Source organism: Condylura cristata, unplaced genomic scaffold (assembly GCF_000260355.1).
Source record: "Condylura cristata isolate star-nosed mole 26May11 unplaced genomic scaffold, ConCri1.0 scaffold00015, whole genome shotgun sequence".
In the NCBI taxonomy this organism is placed as follows: Eukaryota; Metazoa; Chordata; class Mammalia; order Eulipotyphla; family Talpidae; genus Condylura; species Condylura cristata.
Window position 1 is genome coordinate 33,504,759 of NW_004567116.1, and position 24,073 is coordinate 33,528,831.

At 40.2% G+C, this 24,073-nt stretch overlaps 1 protein-coding gene and 1 pseudogene across 1 annotated transcript in view; one reads left to right on the forward strand and one right to left on the reverse strand.

The window, feature by feature from the left end:
• Nucleotides 1–23,676, forward strand: part of DENND5A (DENN/MADD domain containing 5A) — a gene marked incomplete at its 5' end in the record, with an annotated part of 78,821 nt that extends 55,145 nt beyond the window's left edge. The window contains 13 exons of the mRNA XM_012725198.1: nucleotides 530–661; nucleotides 4,451–4,603; nucleotides 9,521–9,605; nucleotides 10,149–10,233; nucleotides 10,667–10,795; nucleotides 16,060–16,181; nucleotides 17,825–17,970; nucleotides 18,565–18,683; nucleotides 19,024–19,205; nucleotides 19,807–19,889; nucleotides 20,382–20,505; nucleotides 21,113–21,281; nucleotides 22,670–23,676. Of these exons, the coding sequence (XP_012580652.1) occupies nucleotides 530–661; nucleotides 4,451–4,603; nucleotides 9,521–9,605; nucleotides 10,149–10,233; nucleotides 10,667–10,795; nucleotides 16,060–16,181; nucleotides 17,825–17,970; nucleotides 18,565–18,683; nucleotides 19,024–19,205; nucleotides 19,807–19,889; nucleotides 20,382–20,505; nucleotides 21,113–21,281; nucleotides 22,670–22,853 (1,713 nt within the window). The remainder of the gene's footprint in view (nucleotides 1–529; nucleotides 662–4,450; nucleotides 4,604–9,520; nucleotides 9,606–10,148; nucleotides 10,234–10,666; nucleotides 10,796–16,059; nucleotides 16,182–17,824; nucleotides 17,971–18,564; nucleotides 18,684–19,023; nucleotides 19,206–19,806; nucleotides 19,890–20,381; nucleotides 20,506–21,112; nucleotides 21,282–22,669) is intronic.
• LOC105853637 lies at nucleotides 13,637–15,110 on the reverse strand (annotated as a pseudogene).
• Nucleotides 23,677–24,073: the final 397 nt, after the last annotated feature.

Genomic DNA, 24,073 nt, shown 5'->3' on the forward strand with positions numbered 1-24,073 from the left:
CCTTCCTTACCTTCCTTACCTTCCTTCCCTCTCTCCCTCCACTTCTGCTTCTCCTATCTGTCAGCTCCACGATTTTTTGGGTGGGGCAGGGAACCAGGAACCTACCCTTACCCTGGGACCACCCTATTAAAATGGGTAGAAGTTTTTGATATGGGCAAAGGAATTACATTCCTCCCAGTTCGGTAGGGAAAATTAATTTTCTCCATCAGTAGTTCCCTGCTATTTCAGTGTGTTTATACACTGAACTATACATCTAGCCATGTATTCTTTACCTCCTGTATCTTTAAAACAGGTAATTATAGGACCTTTCTTCTTATGGCGTGCTTTTCATCATAAAGAAAACAGAATTCATCACATTATCTCATTTTTTCCCTTTAATATAAGAGTTGCATTTTAAACCGCTTTCAACTTTGAGTCTAGGAAAGAGGAAGTCTGAGAGCATGAGGTGATAGTGCCCTCTTCAGGCACCCATTAGTACTGGTCACCTGTGGTTTGTGTGCATGGACACCGATGTTTCTGTTTGTTGCAGAAGTACATCCAGGAAGCCAGGAGCATGGGCAGCACTATCCGCCAACCCAAACTGTCCAACCTCTCCCCATCAGTGATTGCCCAAACTAATTGGAAGTTTGTAGAGGGTCTTCTGAAGGAATGCCGTAATAAGGTGAGCTGTGGGTGCCTCTGTGTATGTGCTATTTCCCATGGCAGCCCTTGACCACTCTTTTTCGATGGCACTAATTTTAAGATCCTGTTAATTTGGAATTAGACATATTTGTTTTAAGTAAGATATACCGTAATTGAGAAAGCACTCTTTGCGTGATGTAAACTTAACACAGTCTTTAAAACTGAGAAATAAACTTTTAATTTTAGACTTTAGATGCAGTTTACTTGAAATCAGTGCAGTTGAATTGTCTTCAGCAGATTAATTTTACACATATGAAAATGTTTTTGCCTTTCTCTTTTAATCTTGTAGCAATCATCTAGTATGTCTAGAAACTAGAATTTACTGAAAGCTTATTTGTTGTATGCCTGGCTGAAGTGTGTATTATTCAGTTTCATTTATTGGAATTTTTTCCTCTATTCTACAAAGACTTTTTTTCCACCTCAAATTTCGTTGATTTTTTTAGTCATTTCTAAAATGATAAATTTAATATTATAATTTCATACATCCACATGTACACTTGCTTATTACACCCGCCATCAAAGCTCCAGTGCCAATATTCTGTTACATTACTTAACCTTATCCTTTTTTCCTCTTCCCTCCATTCCCTCTGGGAACCACTCTATTTTTCACAGGATAGTCATTTTTCAAAAAGCACTGTCGAGCTATGATTGCTACAAATAATTATACATATTTATGTATACATTTTGATGAGTCTGGGGATATACATACATTCATGATACTGTCATCATGATCAAGGTGGTATTACTTCCTAAAATTTCCTGTGTTCTTTTGTACTTTTTTGTTTGTTTTTTTTTGTGGTAAGAGTATCTGACAGATGTAACCTCTTGCCATATGTTAAAGCCCATATTGTTATATTGTTAATTATATGTACTACAGATCTCTAGAATTTAACCATCTTGCATATTGAAACTGCAAATATATTAAGCAACAATTTCTGTTCTCTTTCTCCACTCCCTTGGGAACCCCCAGTGTATTCTCTGCTTTTATGAATTTGACTCTTTTAGATACTTCATATTAGTGGAATCAGAGATTTGTCCTTCTGTGACTTAATGAGCAAAATATCCTCCAGGTTCCATGTTACTGCAAATGGCAGGGTTTCCTTCTTCTTTTTTTTTTTTTTTAATTAAAAAAGAATAATGTTTCATTGTATTTATTTACGGCTTTTTGCTTATCCATTCATCTGTCAATAGACATTTTGGTTGTGTCCATATATTGGCTATAGTGAGTAATGCTGCAGTGAGTGCAGATCTCTCTTTGAGATCCTTATTTTAGTTCTTTTGCAAATATACTCAAAAGTGAGGATGCTAAATTAAGACATTTTATTTTTCAATGTTTTAGTTACTTACATTTCTTTTCTATAAAAACAAAGTTTTTCATGAAACCAAGTCAGTGTGTTTATCTTTTAGGACAACCCAACTAACTTGGTCTCAACTATATCCTATTTATTTTTGGTTTCTAAGTGGCACTGATTTATAGGATGAAATCAAATGTGCTTTCTCTTGTAGAATCCATTATTGCTGTTACAAGTTAGATGGATGTATCAATATCTATATTTGATTTCTGGCGTTGTTAAAAAAGCTTCTGACAGTTAGTACTTTGAGTCATTGATCATATCCATGATTTCCCACACAACATTGCCTTTTATGCCGTTATGAACATTAATGATGCAGTCTCTCTTGAAAGAGGACTCCTTTATTGTCTCTGGGATTTTACTTTCCAAACTTATTGACATACATCCTCAAGTTCTGAGATGCATGCCCAGGCAAGGACAACTTCCTTATATGCATTCTTGTTCTATAAGGATTGTGAGCTACATGCAAATTTCAGAGGTGTTAATATGTAGGAAAATGTAGCACTTGGAATTGGAGATACACAGTAATCATTTTAACATTAATAAGTGTTGACTATATCATCTGGAGCAATAGGAGCTCTGAAACTGCTGGAAGTGTAAATTGTATGAACACTTTGGAAAATCGCAAGCGTTATCTATTGTTTATCTCCTGGGAATATTTCCTTAGGAAAGCTTTGTATCATGACCCAGCAGTTACATACAAGAAGTTCACAACAGCTTTCTTTGCAATAGCCCCAAACTGGAAATAAACTAGATACTAGTCAGTAGAAGAGTTAATAAATTGTAGTATATTTGTATATTGGAGTAATAACAGCAGTGGAAGTTGACAGAAGCCATACCCAGAGAGACATGGATGAGATTCACAAAGTTGAGTGAAAAAGCAAATCATAAAAGAAAACATATAGGGAAAACCAAATTGTACTGTTTAAGGATACAAATTTAGGTGGGAATTATTTCCTTGCTTTTTCATTTTATTGTACTAGCCAGGGTATTGATCACTTCTTCAGTGGGAAGGTGATTAGAGAGGGCACATGGGGTATTCCATAGGCATATACATGGCTAGTACTTTATTTCTTATCCTAGATCATGGTTATAATAGTATAAAAACATATTGACAGATTATATTAGTTATCATTATGCTGTGTCCACATGTATATTATATGTATGAGGTGATATTTCATAATAAAAACATTAAAAATAGTAACACTGAAAAGAAATATAGTCAAGTATTAAGAGTTACTGCTTCTGAAATGTAGAATTAGTGATTTTTTTACCTCTCATTCTTTAGATTTTTGTATGTCACAAATTTATAACATGATTAAATCTTATTTAAGAACTTGGACTCAGCACCTCCTGGTGGCACAGGGGGGGTTAAGTCTCAAAGTCTCAGTACTATGAAGCTGTCAGCAGCCACTGCAGCCGATGCAGCACAGGTTCAAGCCCCAGCCAGGGAGCTGACCCAAAAGCAAAACAGACCTCTCCTGTCTCACCCACTGTTCCCCATAGCAGTATATTTCAGTCAGTCTGTCCATTCTGTTATCTACTCTGTCTTTGGTGAATCCTTTCTCTCCACTGCACCATTGTCTTATACCCCGTTCTTGTATGTATAAATAAATCTTTTTTTTTTAAAAAAACTTGGACTCAATGTTTAGACAGATTTAAATTTAGATCAAAGGTCAAATCTGCTACTTTGCTGTGTGATTTTTTTTTTTTAAGATTTATTTATTTATTCGTACAGAACTGGAGTACAGGCAAGAGATGCGGAGGGTGAGAGGATTCACCAGAGACAGAGCGGGGGGCAGAACAGGCAGACGGAGGAAGTATTCCACTGCTGAGGGAGCAGCGGGCGGGTCAGGAAAGGTCTGACATGCCATATGGTCACCTCTGGGGCAGGCGGGAATCGAACTCATGCTCAAGTAGCTCAAGCTTCTCAGTGCTGTGCTTTACCTTGCTGCGCCACCAGGGAGGGCCTGCTGTGTGATTTTTAAAGTTTAAATTTTCTGACCTTAATTTCCTTATCAGTAAATTTGAAACAGTAGTAATATTTTTCTCAGTGAAATAATGGAATATTTAATACATCTAGTAATATTTAACATCTAGTAATAAAAGTTGATGTTATTATTATAGAGCCTGTATTTATTTTTTGTTTTATTATAGCATTTGAAAATTTTTACCTACAAGTAAATTATTCCTCTTTCATTTTTTATCCCCTTGAGAGCTAGTTCAGGTATATTTCTAGGATTAAATGTTTGAAGGTGTGTTTAATAAAGTGTGTTAAACAGTGAGAACCAGAGAATTTAAGATGTGAGTATGACCAGTGGGTTTCATTTCATCTCTCTTTATCTCACAATTGCCAAAAAATAAATCTGGAGTGGTTTGCCTGGGATCATGGAGTGATTACTGTGTTTTTCTTAAAGACCAAGAGGATGCTGGTGGAGAAGATGGGCCGAGAAGCTGTGGAGCTAGGGCACGGAGAGGTGAACATTACAGGGGTGGAAGAGAACACCTTGATTGCCAGTCTTTGTGACCTCTTGGAAAGGATCTGGAGTCATGGACTACAAGTCAAACAGGTGACCTTGTCCTGCTGAGCAAAGTCTTCCTGTTTTCATTTACCAGACTTTCTATACTCCTTCAGCCAATACCTTTGAAGTGTGTGCCCAGTGCTTATAGATTAAAACTTGAAATAGCTAAGTGAACAAATAAGTGAATAAATGTGATCCAGATTATTTTATTTAAAAATAAGCTTCATAAGTCTGTGTTTGACTGATATTATAAAATTGCTATATTACTTCCTGCGAATAGAGTACAACAGCAACTGATAGATCTTGTTTGGCAGCTAACTCCAGTCTGAGAACACAAAAGAGAGCTGAGGAAATACCAAACATCCTCTAAGCATCCTTCACTAATTTTTTACTCCCATTGGAAAAAGGCTGTCATTAACATTTGTTTTATATGTGGAGAGTTTAACCATCTAAAGGAAGACTGCAGGAAGTTGAGTAAGTTTGACTTTTACTACTTAACACCCAGGAAATTTCCTTATTTCAAAATAGTCCACTTTGAATAGCTAGTCAAATAGAACAACTTTTACAATTATGCATTTTTAAAATAGAAAGAAATTGAAAATTTTTCAAAAGCAGTTTTATTTAGGAAAAAATAAAAAATATATATAAATAGCCTGAAAATATTTAAAGATAGCCTACAGTGTTCAAGTTAGTCTTGTAAGCGCTTGAGATATCTTAGTGAACAAAACAGCAGTAGATACCTCCCTTTTTTAAGTCAGTTTTTAGGGGTGTGCAGATAGGTTTATCCTGTCTGTATTTCAAAAACATTTTTCTGTGCATGCTGTGCACATATACCTATGTGCAGCTATGTATTTAAAAAATACATCAGACTCACAATGAGATACTTTTCCACTCAGTAGGATAACCAAAACAAAAAAGATAGATGGTAACAAGTGTTAATAAGATACTGGAAAAATTGAATCTTTCATACATTGCTGGTAGGAATGTAAAATGGTACAGCCGCATTGAAGACAGTCTGGCAGTTCCTCAAAATGTTACATCTACAGGCCCCCTCTGGTGGCGCAGCCGGTTACAGCACAGCACTAAGAATCGAAAGCCACTTCCGCATGAGTTCAATTCCCACCTGCCCCGGAGGAGATCCACATGGCTAGGCAGACCTCTTCTGACCTGCTCGCTGCTCCCCTCAGCAGTGTACTTCGTAGATCTGCCTGTTCTGCTCCCCACTCTGTCTCTGGTGAAGCCTCTCACCGCCCCTGTGCCTCTGGCCTGTACCCTAGTTCTGTATGCACAAATAAATAAATCTTTAAAAAAATAATTAAAATGCTACATCTACAGTTATGACCCAGCAATACTTTTAGGCATGTACTCAAGAGAAATGGAAACGTATTTCTGCATAAAAACTTGTACACAGATATTCATAGTAGCATTTTCCTATAGCCAAACAACCCTAACACCTGATGAATGGATAAAAGTGAAATGTAGTAAATTCATACAATGGAATATTATTCAGCGTTAAAAGGAATCAAGTGTGGATACACGATGTTAAAAGCACACTAAGTGAAAGAATCCAAAAGACGTGAAAGAATCCAAAAGACCGTGTATATAGTATGATCCCATTTATATAAAATATCCAGAATAGGCAAATTCATAGACAAAAAGTAGATTAAAAGAAGCTGGAGAGAAGAGCAGGGAGTTACTGCTAATATGTATGGAGGTGTTTTATGTGTATGAAATGTTTTTAAATTAGTGGTGATGGTTATAGAATTCTGAATATACTAAAAACCAGAATTTTTTTTGCACCAAAATTTTATATTCTATGTGAATTTTATAGTGATGTGATGTGAATTATCTCAGCGAGGTTTTTTCTTTTTTTTTAAATTCAAGCAGCATTGTGCTATACATTAATATTTTGTAACTTACTTTCAGTCAACTGTTAATATATTTTCCATGTTGACAGCTAGCTTTGGGGTGACAGTATAGTGTTTAAGAGCATATATTATATAAGTCACACTAAATCAAATAGATTTGATTCACTACTAATTTTATACAAATGAGCAAGGTACCTAGCTTCTCTAAACTTGTTTCCTTATATGAATGAAGGAATATTAAAAGTATCCATATCCATAGGATTCTTGTGACGAACTGATAAGATAATTCATGCAAAACATTGAGCTGAGGTCAGAGCATGGTATCTGGTAGGTTCTAAGTAAATGTTTTTGGTTGTTATTCTAAAATCTCAGTGTTTTTTAGTGCTGTGCTTTAACCCGCTGCGCCACCAGGGAGGGCCCTCAGTGTTTTTTAAATTGAGATATTATGTATGTAGTTAAACTTTTTAAAATAATAATATAGTTTATTTTTACATCATTTTGTGCCTTTTTCCATCTCAGTTGTAGTTAAACATTTTTAAATATTAAATTTATTTTATTGCTGAGAAAAGTAGCAAATTTCAAGTTTTCTTTAAAAGCTTGTATCATTTGTGTCAATCTTCAGATGAATATGTAAAATTAAAAGAAGTTTTCTATTTCTAAATAGCAAACATCATAGCTCATCAAAGCTTACCCTTATTTCACAAATTAAATTTACATCAGCATTGTTTCTGCACTTAGTTCGGTATGCAAACGGCGTCTCATTGAGGGTTGTGTTTCAAAAAAAAAAAATTGCCTTTCCTTTCTCATGTCTTGGCACTTTGAAGTGTGTGCGCATATGAAACAGTTTCTTTGGCCATCAGTGGTCTTTAAACCATGTATCACTAACTGGACTCACCCTGAGTTTAACTTTTCTGTTTGTTATGAAAGCAAATTGCACTTTGTTGCTATTTTTGATTAAACATAAAAGACATCTAATTGTCTCTTAACTTTTTCTTATTTCCTTCTTAATTTTTTCATCTTTGGATGATAATTCCCAGTAGTATAATTTTGGCAATATTATTTTTTTCCACCATCACCATCCCTTACATCATGTTTAATTTCAGAGTCTCTCCTTCTTAACTTCAGAGTCCTCATGACGTTTATTAATGTCCTCTAGTTTTTCAAGTATTTTACTTTGTCAGATTGCCCACCATGTAAATGTCTAGTGTTTGTCTTGGTTATTCTGACTTGCTTTACTACACACAGTTCCCTCAAACATCTTCCACTTTGCTATAAATGGCTACATTTCATCTTTTCTTATAGCCGAATAGTATTCTATACGGTATTTTCTTGATCCAGTCACCTGTTGGTGAATATTTAGGCTACTTTCATGTCCTAGTTACTATAAACTGTGCTGCAGTAAACACTATTTAGTATTTTGTTTCGATGGTTTCATGTTCTTGGGTAGCATACCTCTTTTAAGGTAAATTAAGATTGTTTCCCTTATATGGCTGCACCAGTTTGCATTCCCACCAACAGTATAATAGGGTTCCTCTTTCTCTGCATCTTCTCCAGCACTTTAGAGGTCTTTCTAATATGTGCTATTCTCATGGTTGTGAGATGGTTGTAATAATTAGATGTAATAAAATAAGTACTGGCATATGGGATCTGCAACACTTGATAGCTATTATTACGCTAGGTTTGTGGCTTTTTTTTTTTTTTTCCAAATGAAATAGGCTCTGTTAATGGATGGATTCCATGTGAAAGATTTCTGTTACTTTTGCTTATAATAAATGAGGAGAATATACATAATATTTTATCATTTTCTTTAAAGCAAACTTGACACAATAGTTGAGCTCTTTTTAGCTTTTTGGTAAAACATACACTCCCAGAACTTTTTAATATTCACCATTAAAACTCTAAGGAGTTAGTGAGCCGCTTCCTAAATTAAAAAGTTCTGTGTTACCAGATGTTCTGAACCTGTCCTTAGAGGCTTTGCAGCCTCACTTTACTAGTATTCCGAAAGCATAGGGAATTTCTTCTGGAGTCTGCCTGATTTTCCTTTCATTTTGATTAGGCAGGCACTGTTTGGTCAGAAACAATGCATTCCAGTACAAAATAATGAGGATTTTTCAGTTGACGTTCCAGTTTGTTCTGAGTCCTGTTTTTGGAGCACTGTCAGTGTCACCAGCTGAACGTGAGAGTCTTGGGCTGCTGGCAGGGTGCAGCAGACCTCTCCTGTCTCGCCCACTGGTCTCAGCAGTGTATTTCAGTAAATCTTCCTGTTTTGCTCTCCACTCGGTCTCAGGTGGATCCTTTCAACTCCTGTACCTCTGGCTTCATCCCAGTTCTTTTTTTTTTAAATTCCATTTGTTTTTTTTTTTTTTTTTTTTAAAGATTTTATTTATTCATATAGAACTGGGGTACAGGCCAGAGATGCGGAGGGTGAGAGGATTCACCAGAGACAGAGTGGGGAGCAGAACAGGCAGATCGACGAAGTACACTGCTGAGGGGAGCAGCGGGCGGGTCAGGAGAGGTCTGCCTCGCCATGTGGACTCCTCCAGGGCAGGCGGGAATTGAACTCATGCTGAAGTGGCTTAAGCTTTGTAGTGCAGTGCTTTAACCCGCTGCGCCACCAGGGAGGGCCTCATCCCAGTTCTTAAACACATAAGTAAAAGTAAATCTTTGGAAAAGAAAATATTCAGAAACTGTCATAGAAATATAGCCTGGGTGTCAGCTCTTCAGTGCAAAAGTTATCATGCATGTAAGCTGACCTTCAACCAATAATAGGCCATTTGAAGGTTGATTGTTTACTTACATTTTCTTTTGTATTTACTGGCCCCTCTCCTAGTTCTCTTTGGACATATTCTTTCTATTTCCAGAGGGGGACTATTTCCCTTTTCTGTTACCTTTCATTTTCTGTTATATTTCTCTTGACTTTAAAGAGGGGATATATTTATATGCATTGCATCTGGGTGTGCATTGAGATAAAAAATAATACTGATACTGTTCAGTAAAAATCTGTATGAATTTGTTCAAATTATCTCTGACTCATCACTGCATGTCTTGGCCTCTAAAATCTAGACTGATAGATATTTCTCTCTTGTACTGACCCCAGGGGAAATCAGCCTTGTGGTCCCACTTGCTACATTATCAAGAAAACCGACAGAGAAAACTCACTTCAGGAAGCCTCAATACCTCAGGTAAGACGGTTTCTACAGTATTGGAGAAGAACTCATTCAGGTAGTGATTCTAAATACTGAGCTAGACATATGAAGATACACAGGTATCTATAGGTCCTAAGCTTATATTTTACATGTACTTGACATATTCCCTTGGCTCTTTTGTAACTCATTTTAAGGCTGGAGCAGGGCATGAATAGTAGCTCCAAGTGGAAGCACTGCTTCCATGGATTATGCTGAGGAACCAAGAACTCTCTATTTCAGTCCTGAGTTTGCTGCTTGGTCACCAAGGCAAAGAAGCTGACCTCTCTGAACTTGAGTTTCCTTCTCTGTTAAGTGAAGATATCTTTCTTGTAAGTTATTATAGGAATTAAGTGAGATAGTATCCCTAAAGATATAAAATCTAATGCTATTAGGTATTTAATAAATGCCAATGAAATAATCTATCAAAATTTTACCAAAGTAACCAGTTGTTCCTATAGAAATGTGATTTGAGGTAAAGAAATATAGCTAGCTCTTTGGATATGCAGATCTCTTTGTGTATGACAAACTTTTTTGTCCTAGGAATACTTCTTGATTCAGAACGAAGGAAATCTGATGCCAGCTCAGTCATGTCTCCCCTGAGGATCTCCCTTATTCAGGATATGAGGTCAGCCTGGGGTCATAGCCTTTAAGATCCTGTTTTCAGTTGCTGCTTAGATGTGCACTTTGAAGATTATGGTCTCAGTAACTTGGTTTCTCTAGCATCTTAGTTAACAGGAAGCTCTTCTCATTTATCTTGTGCTTCATGTTACATTTGTAGAGCTGGATATGTAGTTGGGTTTCTTGATATTTTTAGAGAATTATACGGTGTCTTTCAAGCCTATAGGGTTAGCCTGGCTTTTTTGTACTTTCTCTTCCTAGTCCTCTCCCTTATGGTAAAGCCACATGGAGGCCCAGAATTTGGAGAACAAAAGAGATGAATCCTTCCAGGCTGGGATAGGGCTGCCTCACAAGATCTCCTTTGATTTAGAGGGGAAGTATTAGTAGTGAGTTCATCTCCCCTCTTGCCTTCCACTTCCCTTTTCCCATTCTTTCCTCAGGCACATCCAAAACATCGGGGAAATCAAGACTGATGTGGGAAAGGCCAGAGCATGGGTGCGACTGTCTATGGAAAAAAAGTTACTTTCCAGACACCTGAAGCAGCTTCTCTCAGACCATGAGCTTACTAAGTAAGACCACCTGTGAAACAGGCTTCCAGGAATGGTGGGAAGGGTTGGGGAAGGGGAGGACAGGGGATGTATTTAGTATGTTGTTGTTGCTATATTCAGCTAAATCACATTTCATGTGAGATTTTGCAGTACTTCCTCTTTTCTTTCTCTTTGTCTGTGGAAGAATAATTTGAATACATCTGTTCTTCCTTTCTTCATCTGTTCTCAATTTATATGCCCAGAAACGACTTTCTGGAAGTGAAAAGGATGAGTTTTTCATTGAATTACCTCCTGTGTTTGCTATACACTTGTGACTTGGGCATAGGACATTTTCTCAGTTTCTTTTCTGTCCTGAGGAAGAAGATTGGAGAATTAAAAGGAATTAACTTGTCCTTTTACCTTTTGTTTTTACCTGAGCCCATGACTAGTACAATGTAACCAAGTCTTTGCTGTTCCTCTCTGGAACCTAGGTCCTTTCCTTCCACACTTTCTGCCCAGAGAGAGAAAGGAAGGATTCCAGTGCTTCCATACTCTTTGAGATTAACTAAGATAAATTGTACTAAGCCTACAGTTTCTTTCTTTTGATTGTAGATCCTGTGCTTTCTTTCTGTACTCTAGCTGGTAGAGCAGGTGGGAAAAGAAAACTATCCTTTTTGATGTCTGAAACTAGCACCTCTATATGTCTTTTCCTGCATACAGTATATTTGGGTCTTTCTTCATGGGCAAGGCTTTTGGTTGTTTTTTTTTTTTTTTTTTTGCTTTTTTTTATCACTTCTTTGGCATCTTCTTATTGTATTCTTTATTATGTGACTTCCCCAAGGATGATAAAGCAGAGCAGTGGACCTTGGGAAATTTTGTGTAAACCAGTTAATTAAAACTGCAGAATCAGTTTTTATTCAGAGTAACAGTATAATTTTTTTTACAGTTTATTGTAAGTATAGACCACAAGGAAAAAAAAACAGATTTAAAACTGTGATAGGTTAAAGAGCTCACTTTGAGAGATTGTAAGATAGCAGTGCTTAATTTGATTTCCTGTAGGGACAAGAAGGGTTAGAAACAAAATTTGAAAATTAGGACAACTAAAAGAGACTAAATAAATATGTTAGCCTGAAATTTGAAAGAAAAGTGCTTGCAAATGAGATTCAAGAGAACAATTGTATGTCCTGTAATTGTGGGCACCAAGGCCTGGTACAGCAATAGTGATTCCTATGGACCAGTGTGTCAGAAGAGGCTACAAGTCAGCAGGATAGAGAGGTAACTGAAGACAGGTAATTAAAAGGTGTCAAGCATAAGAACTTTATAAAATCCAGGATCCTGGGTAAGTCTGGGATGTGAGAGGAAATAACAAAAGGTCAGAGGCCTTAGTGAGGCAGCTAATCTTGGTTTCTTTTTTTAGATATTTATTTATTTATGCACACAAGAACTGGGGGTACAGGCTTGAGGTGTTGGGGGGAGAGGACTGAACAGAGACAGTGGGGAGCATGATAGGCATATGTACTGAAAAACACAACTGAGGGGAGCAGTGGGCAAGACAGGAGAGGTCTGCTGAGCCATGTGGGTCAGTTCCCTGGCTGGGGATCAAATTCTGCTGCAGTGGCTGCGGATAGTTTCATAGTGCTGCTCTTTAACCCGTTGCACCACCAGGGAGGGCCCTAATCTTGGTTTCTTTAACCTGTATTCTTGTTAGAGGATATAAACTAAAAATTTACTCAATATTTAGTAACCCCTCACCTGATATTTGGCCCATATTGTACTCCAGTGATTGGAAAATAAGAGTTTGGCTGTCACAGATTGCATTTCAAATGGTGTGTAGGAAGAGAAAGGGTTACTTCATCAAACCTACCTTTTTCTCCATCCTGTCCTATTTCTTTCTACTTAATTTAATGCTCCAGCTGTGTCAAATCCCTCACTTGTCTCCGATATCTTTAGCCCTTTATTGTCTGTACTCTTCTATATGACCTAGTCCCTTTCCTCTTTCTACTTGGTAAACTCTCTTAAGGCCTACTCAAAAGATTTATTTGCAGTTTGAGGTAGACTCCTTAGAGATTTGGTCTGGTCCTTTTCCCGGTAGCCATAGCATTTGTTACATGTTTGCTCATCCCTATTTCACGGTAGGTGGACTGTATTATTATTATCTATTTGCTTGCTGTTTATTTAAACTTTTTCATTGAGAGCATGAATCATGTACCTTTCCTAATGCTTGGCCTGTTGCTAAGTACCTAGTAGATAATCAATTTTGCACACAAAATGTGTACCTGGCTGTGTGCAGGAAGAGGTAAGCCACCTTGGGGGGATTATATTGTGATAAAATGTTACTGAGTTTTGGAATTCCCAGGTTGCCCCCAAGACTGTAGCTTGGAGATGGTAATAAGGTGGAGGCAGCATAGGCGTCTGATATTTATGGGGCCCATGGAATTATGAATTCTTTTTTTAAATAATGTCTTAGATTTTTTAAATTTATTATACATATACACACCTGCCTTTTATGTTAGTTACTGGTTCTGTCATACCAAAGCATCCTATTCTAATCTTCCCCAAAATGGACTCAGCAAAAATTTGATATCTATGTATTTCATGGACAATCAAAACTTGAGACTTCATTTTGATTTCAGTTTTGAGGCTAGACCCACAATTTAAAATATGTATGAATTGAGTTAAGGTCATAAAAGTAGGCTGAGAAAAACCACAGGGTCAGAACAACGAAAACTCGTATTTTGCTCACCTCAGTGCCACAATGTGAACAGCAAATGTGTACATTTCATAGCTCTCTTACTGTGGTATGAGGTGCTTTGGTAAATCTGTGGTGATTGCATGGCAGCTGAGCAAATAGCAGAGAGATCTGCTGAGGGCTTTGCTAAAGGATCATTTCTTCTCTGCCTTTCCTTTCTTGGGTTATTGTTTTAATTTGTAATCAGCCAGGGTGGTCTTGATTGTACTTTCAGTCAGCATGCTTCCTGTGATTTCATAGAAAGAAGGCAGAGTTTTCTGGCAATTTCTGGTTTTGGTCATCAAGGCTTCCTCCACTGTTCTTTTTCACCCTTTCTGTGGCTAAAGAGCTAGAGGCAGTTACAGAACCACAGCAAAATGTTTTAAATCTGTTATCCACAATTTTTCCTTTTTCATTCACTTCAGTCTGTGATTGCATCATTATCCACCACATGTTGGGACCCCCATCAATCCAGTTTCACCATTTTTAGATATCTTGTTAAGGGAACCCACATTTCTAGGATATTCATAATTATTAACAACTTTCTTATGAGAGCCAGAGTGGAGCTAATAATTCTCTGGTCAGCAGGTTCAGGCTTCAGAGCAGCAAGGGCTAAAGCTGTTGGCTCCAAGATGACTCTGTCGAGCTGCTGCCATCTTTTGAGTTTGTATCTGCTAATGAGCTATGATTTTAAGGGGATAAGTTAGTTACTCTCATATATTGATCCCAAATTCTTCTCCTTGACCTTTCTGCAGGTAGTGCTCTATCTAATGCCACCTTTACCTTGAAACTCGCTTTCTATGACTGCATGACCCTCCACCATCTCTTCTCTTTCTCCCCTTACATTTTCCAGAATATTGACTTTCTCTGCACTCACACATGTTCTTTTCACTGTCTCACTTGCTCCTTTCAGAGATCTCTCTTTCTTCTCATGGATTCTGTTACAGTTGAGATGACTCTCACATCTGAAGCACTAACTCTGACATTTCTTCTGAGTTCTAGTTCTGCACTTATTTCCAGTCAAAAATGGCTCTTAGCTCAAAGAGAACAAGCAAGATTCACAGAGTCTTCACCATAACTACCTTTCTCTCAAATTTTTGTTAATGTCACCACTGTTCTCTTGTAATATCTGTAATATAATGTAATGCCTGTATGCCTCCCTTAGGCTCAAAATTTGAAGTCAGCTCGACTTGTAGCTTTGCTTTACCTCCCATGTACACATTTCAGGCTCTTTGTGCCTCCACCTTTCACTTACTACCACTGTCTTATTTTCATCTTCATTCCCTCTTCATCCTTCGGCTGCACTGAATTTAAATTTTCTGAAGTTATTTGTGTCTTTTACTTTAAGGGCAAATTGTAAACAATTTGATTTACAAGGCAAATTGCCGATTCTTTAACTTTAGCATTTAGGACCTTCCTTCATTTGACTCTAGCCTAACTTTTCAGCCTCATTGTTAACCATTCACTTCCCTGAACCCTCAGCACCAGCCAGAATGGTTTCTACATACTCTGCTTTTTTACCCTGTAATGCCTGCCTAAATTCATGCTGTCCTCCAGGTCCCTCTTGTAGAAAGCCTTTCGGGACCATTGCAGCTTGTAGCCCTTTAAATTCCCTGAGAGAGCCTTCATTTGGCATTTCATGGACAGTCTTATACTTATGGCCTTGAACTGACTTATTTACCTAGATTGTATTTGAGGACAGTTGTTTCCCTGTCTAGTATCTTTAGAGAGTAGGCCTTGGTTGGTGAATTATTTGTTGAAAATAACTTAAAAGTCTGTTTAGGCAGAACCTCAAGTCTACTAAATCCCATACCTCTCTGGCTACTGTGATTGCAGTCTTGGCAACTAGGACAGTGGCCTCTTTTGTTCTGTATTTCTCTGTGGTGGGGGGGTGGGGTGTGGGGGCTGTGCATTTGGCTCTCTACATCTCTTCTACTTGGGGAAGGTGTCATTGTTGTACAATTGCAGAAGGGCTGCTGTGCCAGACAAAGAAGTTGACCTTTAAGTAAGCAGTGGGGAGGAGAGGTGAAGAAATTTTGAGAAGCGATACATGATCTGGGCAGCAATCCTTTGCCTAATTGGATCATTCCCTTTTTGCTCTTAAAGCTATCCTGAGACTGCATTCACATTCAGAGCAATGTTCTGACCCATAGGTCTCAGGTTTGCTGAGGGTTTTGAGACTAGCTCTAGAGTGAATGGTGATCAGAGACCTCCTACTGTTAATGCTCCCCGGGGGGCCCCCCCTCCCCACACACACAACACTGGGGCTTTGGCCTAGCTAGAACCCTGCAGGGCCTGTGTTATCCCTGATGGCATTTATTCCAGCCTCCAGTTTAGGAAGGACCCATGACCCTCTAATGCTTGATATTCTACCTTGGACACAGAATTTGTTTTTTGTTGTTCCCTCTGTAACTGAAGCCACTTTCCTCCAGCCCCCAGAATGGCTGCTTTTGTTTCTTTTTAGTTGACCCTAGAAAACTTGAGGCTTGACATCTACTCTTCCTATAGCTATCTCCTTCAAGGCTGAATAATTCTTCCTTTTGACTGGGGGATTGATATATTGCCTTCTCTTCTACAGAAAGTTATACAAGCGCTATGCCTTCCTGCGCTGTGATGACGAAAAGGAGCAGTTCCTCTATCACCTCCTCTCTTTCAATGCCGTTGATTACTTTTGCTTCACCAATGTCTTCACGACTATCCGTGAGTAGTCCTGTGCTCCTGCTGGTCTTCTCAGCTCTCGTCTTCATGAGCCTGCCTGAGGCTAATGCACTGTTCCCCTTTCAGCAAAGGTTTTTAGTTATGTTTTGTCTTTTGATTTTGTGGGGTGTACTTGCCTTCCTTGGAAGTTTTTTTCCCCTCTGAACCTTGTTATTCTTGTTTTGATCTGGAACCTCAGTCCTTTCCACCATTGTTATCACAGTTGTCCTAAACACTGCTCTAAAAACCGAAGGTCATGAAGTTGGAGTGGGATGGGGTGGGGTAGTATAGTTCACTGCCCTCTTGCACATCTGTATCTATTTTGGAATAAGATAGTCACTCAGCATCACAGAAATTTTCAGACCAGCCTACAAGGAAAAATAGGTTTTATGAACTAACAGAAAAAACTCCAGGTGGTAATGGGAGGTTTGGGTTTGGGCTTCTCTGCCTTAACTCCTTATGTGTCTGTGAGCAGAGTCTACTCCTGCAGTGGGCCTCAGTTTCCCTGATTTGCATAGTTAGGAAAACAGTTCAGTATGGTTTAAGGAAACCCTGGAACCTCATTTTTTTTGAATGGTAGGGGTAATCTCCACATTTGCCCCATTGCTGCTTGTTTGGCCAGTGGTTCAGTAGTGTCGTCATTGTGGACTTCTGTTTCTTCTGACACCAATCCTCCTTTTTAGAGATGAAGGTTCTAGGCTCCCATAAAAGCAGCACTGGACTGAAATGTAGAAATGCTGAAGGGGATAATTCTTCCTCAGTGCCTCAGAAAAAGGATTGTTAACACCTGTGTGGCTTCTTGTAGAATTGTCATTTGAATTCATAAGATGATATTTGAAAAGTGCTCTGAAGCAGTTTAATATAGTGTTAAGATTTGAATTTTTTTTTTAAAAGATTTATTTATTCATACAGAACTGGGGTACAGGCCAGAGATGCGGAGGGTCAAAGTATTCACCAGAGACAGAGTGGGGAGCTGAACAGGCATATTGACGAAGTACACTGCTGAGGGGAGCAGTGGGCGGGTCAGTAGAGGTCTGCCGCACCATGTGGTCTCCTCCGGGGCAGGTGGGGATCAAACTCATGCGGAAGTGGCTTAAGCTTTTTAGTGCTGTGCTTTAACCCACTGCACCACCAGGCAGGGCCCAAGATTTGAGTATTTTTTTTAAAAATTTATTTATTTATGCATACAGAACTGGGGTACAGGCTAGAGGTGCAGGGGCAGTGAGAGGCTTCACCAGAGACAGAGTGGGGAGCAGAACAGGCAGATAGAAGAAGTACACTGCTGAGGGGAGCAGCGGGCGGGTCAGGAGAGGTCTGCCATGCCATGTGGTCTCTTCGGGGGCAGGCGGGAATCGAACTCATGCGGAAGTGGCTTTAGCTTCTCAGTGCTGTTTTTAACCCTCTGCGCCACCAGGGAGGGCCGATTTAAGTAATTTTTAAGGAACAGGTTTACATAACTCCTGAGCCTGCAGTTGGATCTTTGCAGTTTGGGTGGTAACCCTGGGAGGAATGAGATTGGAGGTGGGGAGATTAGGTAAAACAGGGACTATTAGCTAATCCAGGTATGCCCGCACGCCTGGAGGGGAAAGGGCCCTATCAGGTGTGCAGGGAATTCCTGATTCTTCTCAATTCCATCTCCTGAATAGTGATCCCATATCACATCCTGATTGTACCAAGCAAGAAACTGGGCGGTTCCATGTTCACTGCCAATCCATGGATTTGCATCTCGGGAGAACTAGGTGAAACACAGATACTGCAGATTCCCAGGAATGTGTTAGAGATGACCTTTGAGGTATGTGTTATTCTGGGATCAAAACTCCAGACTATGTGGGAATCTGAATTGAAGGCAGCTACTTTGTGGAGCTTTCTTCAAGGTTTCACGGAGACCTTGCTACTTACAGTATTATAAGTATAGTAATATATAGTATTATAAGCATAGCTGACCTATCCTGAATGATCAGAGGGAGGAAGCCTGCCTTATCTAAATTATCTCTGCCTAGAAGGCACTTTCCTCTCCGAATTTGTAAACCTCTCTGTCCATGGTGTATTGAGAAGTCCTGAGAATTGTTTCAGTTGCTGAATTCATGTCCCCAGAAACCCCACTTCCAGAATCTCAGGCCTTCCCACTTCCAAAGCCTTCTCCTCCCATGGCCTAGTCTTCCTCCAGGTAGCAGCATCTTCTTTCTTAGCCATGGTCACCCCAAAGGGGGGCACTTTCCAATGCTGTCTTCCAGCCCTGGAGAGAGGTGGAACCATGCATGAGCTCTATTCCTGCGCATTTTGAGTGCCCAACTTGCAGGTAGCCAGTCAGATCTGTGCCTCCACAAAGTACTGCTCCTTCCTTCTCTTTTCTTGACCTACCCCATCTTTCGCTGTTCTTTCACAGTGCCAGAACTTGGGGAAACTCACTACTGTGCAGATAGGCCATGATAACTCGGGGCTGTATGCCAAATGGCTGGTGGAATATGTGATGGTCAGGAATGAGATCACAGGACATACCTACAAGTAAGTGTTCCCTCAGTGATGCACTAAGATAGAGGGGTAAGGTTTACCACCAGAGACCTTGATACTTGGGTATTAGGAGTTCTGTAGGAGACTTATTAGGTTATGATAGGCTAAGGCAACTTCCTGTTTTGCTCTCCCACATTAAAAAGAAATGAAAGTAGCATTTTCCAAGTAAAGATACATGGTATTTCTGTATTCAGGTTGATTGCTGTGTGGCTTTCTGATGACATAGTGGTATAAGTAGGCTAGGGAACAGCTTTATTGATTGCTCTTGCTGAGCAGCAAGAGGAAGGACAGTGGCAAAACTGGCAGTTCTGATAAACTCTTTCCTGGCATTTAGGTTCCCATGTGGCCGGTGGTTGGGAAAAGGCATGGATGATGGAAGCCTAGAGCGGGTTCTAGTTGGGGAACTGCTTACATCCCAGCCCGAGGTGGATGAGAGGCCATGCCGGACACCGCCCTTGCAGCAGTCCCCCAGCGTCATCCGGAGGCTTGTTACCATCTCACCCAACAACAAGCCCAGTAAGAGAGAGGAGGGTCTCATGTCAACCAGCCTGGGGGGTGGGGTGCGCAGAATCTTTGGATCCCTGATAAGGGGACCCAAGATTCCAGCCTGTGCAGCTTACTGAAGAATCATCTTTGCTAACAAAGCAACCACAGGCATTTGTCACTCTCCTCTCTTGAATCCATACAGGGATTTGGCACTGTCTTTAGAGGCCTGTAAGGTACTCTTAAGAGGGGGGCTGTATAAGAGGGAGCCTTTGTGCTAGAAAGGAGAGGGCTCTGATTTTTGGTCTTCTTGTCCCTTATTCCTGGCCTTTTTAGTGATGTTGACACTCATTTGATTGTCAGAAGTTCTAGAGTAAAATTTAAAATAAACTTTAATCAGTATCACTTAGAGATAGAACTCTAAGATACTCATTTTCCTTTTCTACAAGATTTTAAGAAGAGCTAGCTCAGCAGTTAGCTCCATCACCCTTCCCAGGGTCAAAGCTTCTCTACCTTTCTCATGGGCCTTCCTTGTGTCCTCCTGTTTAGTCAGTCAAGCACTGTTAGCCTCTCATTAGTTGGAGATGTCCACTTGATTATGATTGGTTAGAGATGTCTGCTTGATTTTTATTAGAGCTGAACACTGGACAGATCCAGGAGTCCATAGGGGAGGCAGTCAATGGCATCGTGAAACACTTCCATAAGCCTGAGAAAGAGGTAAGCCTTCCTACCTTGCCACTCATATTAAATAGACGAGGATGACTTTGTTCCAGGCCTATGTGCTGTGGACAGCCTAACATGCTGGGATTTAATAAATTCCTTCTTCTGGTGCCTCTGCTTTGGATTGCCCTATTTTTTGTAAACACTGATGACTTACCAATGTCCCCTGGCCCCTGGCAAACAGTGTGTATTCCTGCTTTGTTCTGGATACACTTAAGTCTCCTGGACCATTGGCAACACTGGCTTTGTCCTCCTAGTGTGGACTGGTGTATATGACCCACATCCATCATCTCTTCATTCAGTAGCTCTGAAAGAACTCCTCTGAGCCCTGCTGGTGGGAAATAGGCAAGGTCCCTGCTTATCTTTTTCTGCTGACCCCTATTCCCTCCACCTTCTGCCCCAAATTATGGGCTATAGGTGTGGTGATGCAGTGGTGGGAGGCAGCTTGACTAAACTAAGGTTGGCTTTCTCCCCTGTTTCCTTATGTAGCGAGGCAGTCTGACATTGTTGCTTTGTGGAGAGTGTGGCTTGGTCTCGGCCCTGGAGCAGGCTTTCCAGCATGGGTTTAAATCACCCCGACTCTTCAAAAATGTCTTCATTTGGGATTTCCTGGGTGAGTTGGGTGAGAATGTGAGGGTGGGAAAAGCATGCAGAGACATGGGAACTTATCAATATAAAGTAGGTGCTTATCTCAAGGGCCTGAATCAGGTGACTCTCAAATTAGATCTGTTGTTTGTGTGTTCTGGCTTCTCTTGAAGGGAGTGACAGAAGCCTTCCTTCCACCTTTATCCCTCATCACCTGAGAATCAGACTGGAGCAATTCTAGGTGTCTACTGGATAGTACAGGCTTAGTCATAAGTTCTTTTTCTCCTTTAGAAATAAAAAGCTAGTTCATAGCAATGGAGCCCAAGCTCTGTGTTGTATCAACTTGGAGAATTTTCATTCAGGAAACTTCATTCTTTTTCTATTTTTTTAATCTTCAGACTAAGAAAAGGCCATCTTTATAATGAAGGGCTAAATAAATAAACTTAAAGCATAAGGGTAGTAGAGAACATAAGGACTGTTTTGAAATATGTTCAGTGACATCAGAACATTTGTGTTTTTCTCATAAAGTTACTGCATCAATGTGGAGAGACCCATAGTAAATGATCTGCAGGATAGTCAGAGATAAGCGAGTTTGGAAAATTTTTTACATTGGCAAGCTTTTCTCCTCTTCACAGAAAAAGCACAAACCTATTATGAGACTTTAGAGCAGAATGAAGTTGTCCCTGAAGAAAACTGGCATACAAGAGCCCGGAACTTCTGCCGCTTTGTTACTGCAATCAACAATACTCCCCGGAACATTGGCAAGGATGGCAAGTTTCAGATGCTGGTGTGCTTGGGAGCCAGGTACTATACAGACTGAATGGCTTCAAGTGCACTGCAGCCAGCCTTAGAGATTTGCTGGCGACCTAGTGTGTTGCAGGAGTGGGGAGTAGCTAATGATTTAGACATGACTGGACAGGTAAGCCCTCGGAGGGCTTCCTAGAGGTCCTTAATTTCCTTCAAGTACCATGCAGATGTGTTGGGATCCATGGAGTTGGGATGAGAGTTTGTGTGTAATTGGAGGAGGAACCACGTTTTGGTGTGAAGGAATAAAGCCACCCCACTGTTGAAATTTGAAGCAGAGTGTCAAATAGAAGTTTATTCACCCTAATTAAATATAGCACAAGACAGAGGGTTGTGGAAATCCAAAGCGGAACTATCAATTAATATGTTATGCTGAAAATGCAAAGTCAGAGTATCAGGCACTGGTACTTGAAGTGAGTCTTAGTGGAAGGGTAGAAGAGCAGAGGGAATTTGAAACAGACAGAACTAGCATAGAGGCCCTAGAGGAAGTACAAAGGGTTAGGCAATGACAGGCTTAATGTGGTAAGGACAGTAGTGGAAACAAATGGAAGGATTGGATACTTGGGGAGCTGAACCAGAGAAAAAGTCCTTCCATTTTTAGAACAGATTTATTTAATCATGGGACTGACTTGATATTTCAGTGCATTAGAGTAAGCAAGATTGTTAGGGGCTATTCTGGTAGGTCAGGCAAGAACATGAAACCTAAATAAACTTAAGGCAGTAGTTTGTTTGTTTGGCAGTGGAGGGGAGTTGATAGTGTGGTCAGGAAGAAATTCTGGAATAAGATTCATAAGGTTTAATGAATAGCCAGTTTTAGCTGTGGGATCATGGACAAGCTCTATAATCTCCATGTACTTCAATTACTTTATCTGTCAAGTGGAATAATAATAGCACTAATAGCATCTACCTCATATGATACAGTTGTAAGGAAAGTTAGATTTCTTGCAACAGTACCTGTCACATGCTAAGTGCTTTGTAGGTGTTAACTGTGACTTTCTTCCTGGTGGTGATAGCTGTGGGGAGGAGTGATGATCTGGAAGAAATTGGCTGTTGAGGTGAGAAAGTGGTGTCTGATAAGTGGTGGGGTTGTCCAGAGAGGGAGAGAGAAGCAGGGATAGAGGAATAGGTCTGGTGACATGACAGGGCAGTTTGGATCAGATTGGATGGATGTCCTTGGGGCTGAGCAGCCCCAAGTGGGGACTTTTTTTAAAGCCATGCTGGAACTCTGCCAGTTTCTGTTAGGTGAGGGAAAAGAACTGTGTGAGGAACAATCAACTTTTCGAACTTCAGAGTATGTCCAAGGAGTGATGGGAAGCAGGTTTCCCTTTTAACCTTCCACTAACCATCTTTTTTCTTCTGACCCATCTGGATTGTTCCTGCCCGGCCAGGGATCACCTCCTACACCACTGGATCGCCCTGCTGGCTGACTGCCCCATCACTGCACACATGTATGAAGATGTGGCGCTGATCAAAGACCATACACTTGTCAATTCTTTGATCCGTGTGCTGCAGACATTGCAGGAGTTCAACATCACGCTGGAAACATCCCTTGTGAAGGGCATTGACATCTGACTTCCCGGCACCAGCTAGCATCAGGACTGAGACTCACCCTGCAGCTCTGATCCTTCTTGCCAGAGGGCCTATGTGCAGAGATGGAGAGATGTACACTCATTGTAAAAAGAAAACTAGAGGATTTTTGGAATAAATAATCTATTTTAGAGTTTATTTGCCGATTTGCTTTTTACACACTTTCATGTGAAAGAATGATAGGGAGAGGGAGACGAGGTTGGTGCCGCTTATTTTAAAGCTGGTGCCCTCCCTCGCCTTGGCCCTTGCTGGGAGCCTGTGGCCTCCCTGGACTGAGCCGGCAGCGCTGTGTGTGGGGCAGTTCTGCTTCCTCCTCCTGCCGTGTTAATGAGGCCATTCTACATCGTTTTTAAACTAATGTTTTCTATATTAACATTATTATGGATATTTGGCTTTCATGGGCCACACACAGGTGTGCTGAGCGGGAAGCCCCAAGCTCCAATCAAAGGGATTTTTAGTAGTGCCTCTACAAGCACTGATGATGAGTCAGTTTCACATCTTTTCTTTTTTTGTCAGTATTATTTGGGAAGGAGACATGCCGGGATGTGTCATCGTGCAGAAAATCACACAGGCAATTGCACAGAAGTAAACATAAGCATGTTTTAACAGGTTTTTCTTTCTTTCTTTTTAATGTATTATTTATTTAACCCTCCATTGTGCGTTTTAAGTCTTTTTCTTTTCTCTTTTTAAGGAAAGGAAAAGCTTGTCACAGTCTAACTGGCTATGTTGTTATTGTTAAGTTTATGTTGTTTTGCAACTTAGAAACCAGCTACAATATGGCCCACTTAATAAAACACCTGAAACAAAACTGTATGGGTCTCTGACTTTTGTGGGGATTGTGAGCAGTGGGAACTGGAGGGCATCACTTGGTGTCTCTGAGAGGACCAGGCCTGTAGGTGCCCTGAAGGGCTGGTGTAGGGGTAAGTCTTTCCATCTTCATAGCTGTTAGCACAACTGGCTGTTTGAAAGGAATGCAGACAACAGTTAGTTTCTCACTCCACAGAGGAGGAAGCAGGCACAGAGAAGAAAAGACCTGGCCAATGTTGTAAAGATTGTTTCCTGATCATCAGGACAGGGTGGGCCATCCATGGGCAACATAGGATACATGAGACCATCAGGAAGAAATCCCTTGTGAGATTGCAGATGGAGGGCTTTACAGGAACCAGCATCTTTTGTTCTGGTCTTCAACCAAGCTGCTCTGGTAG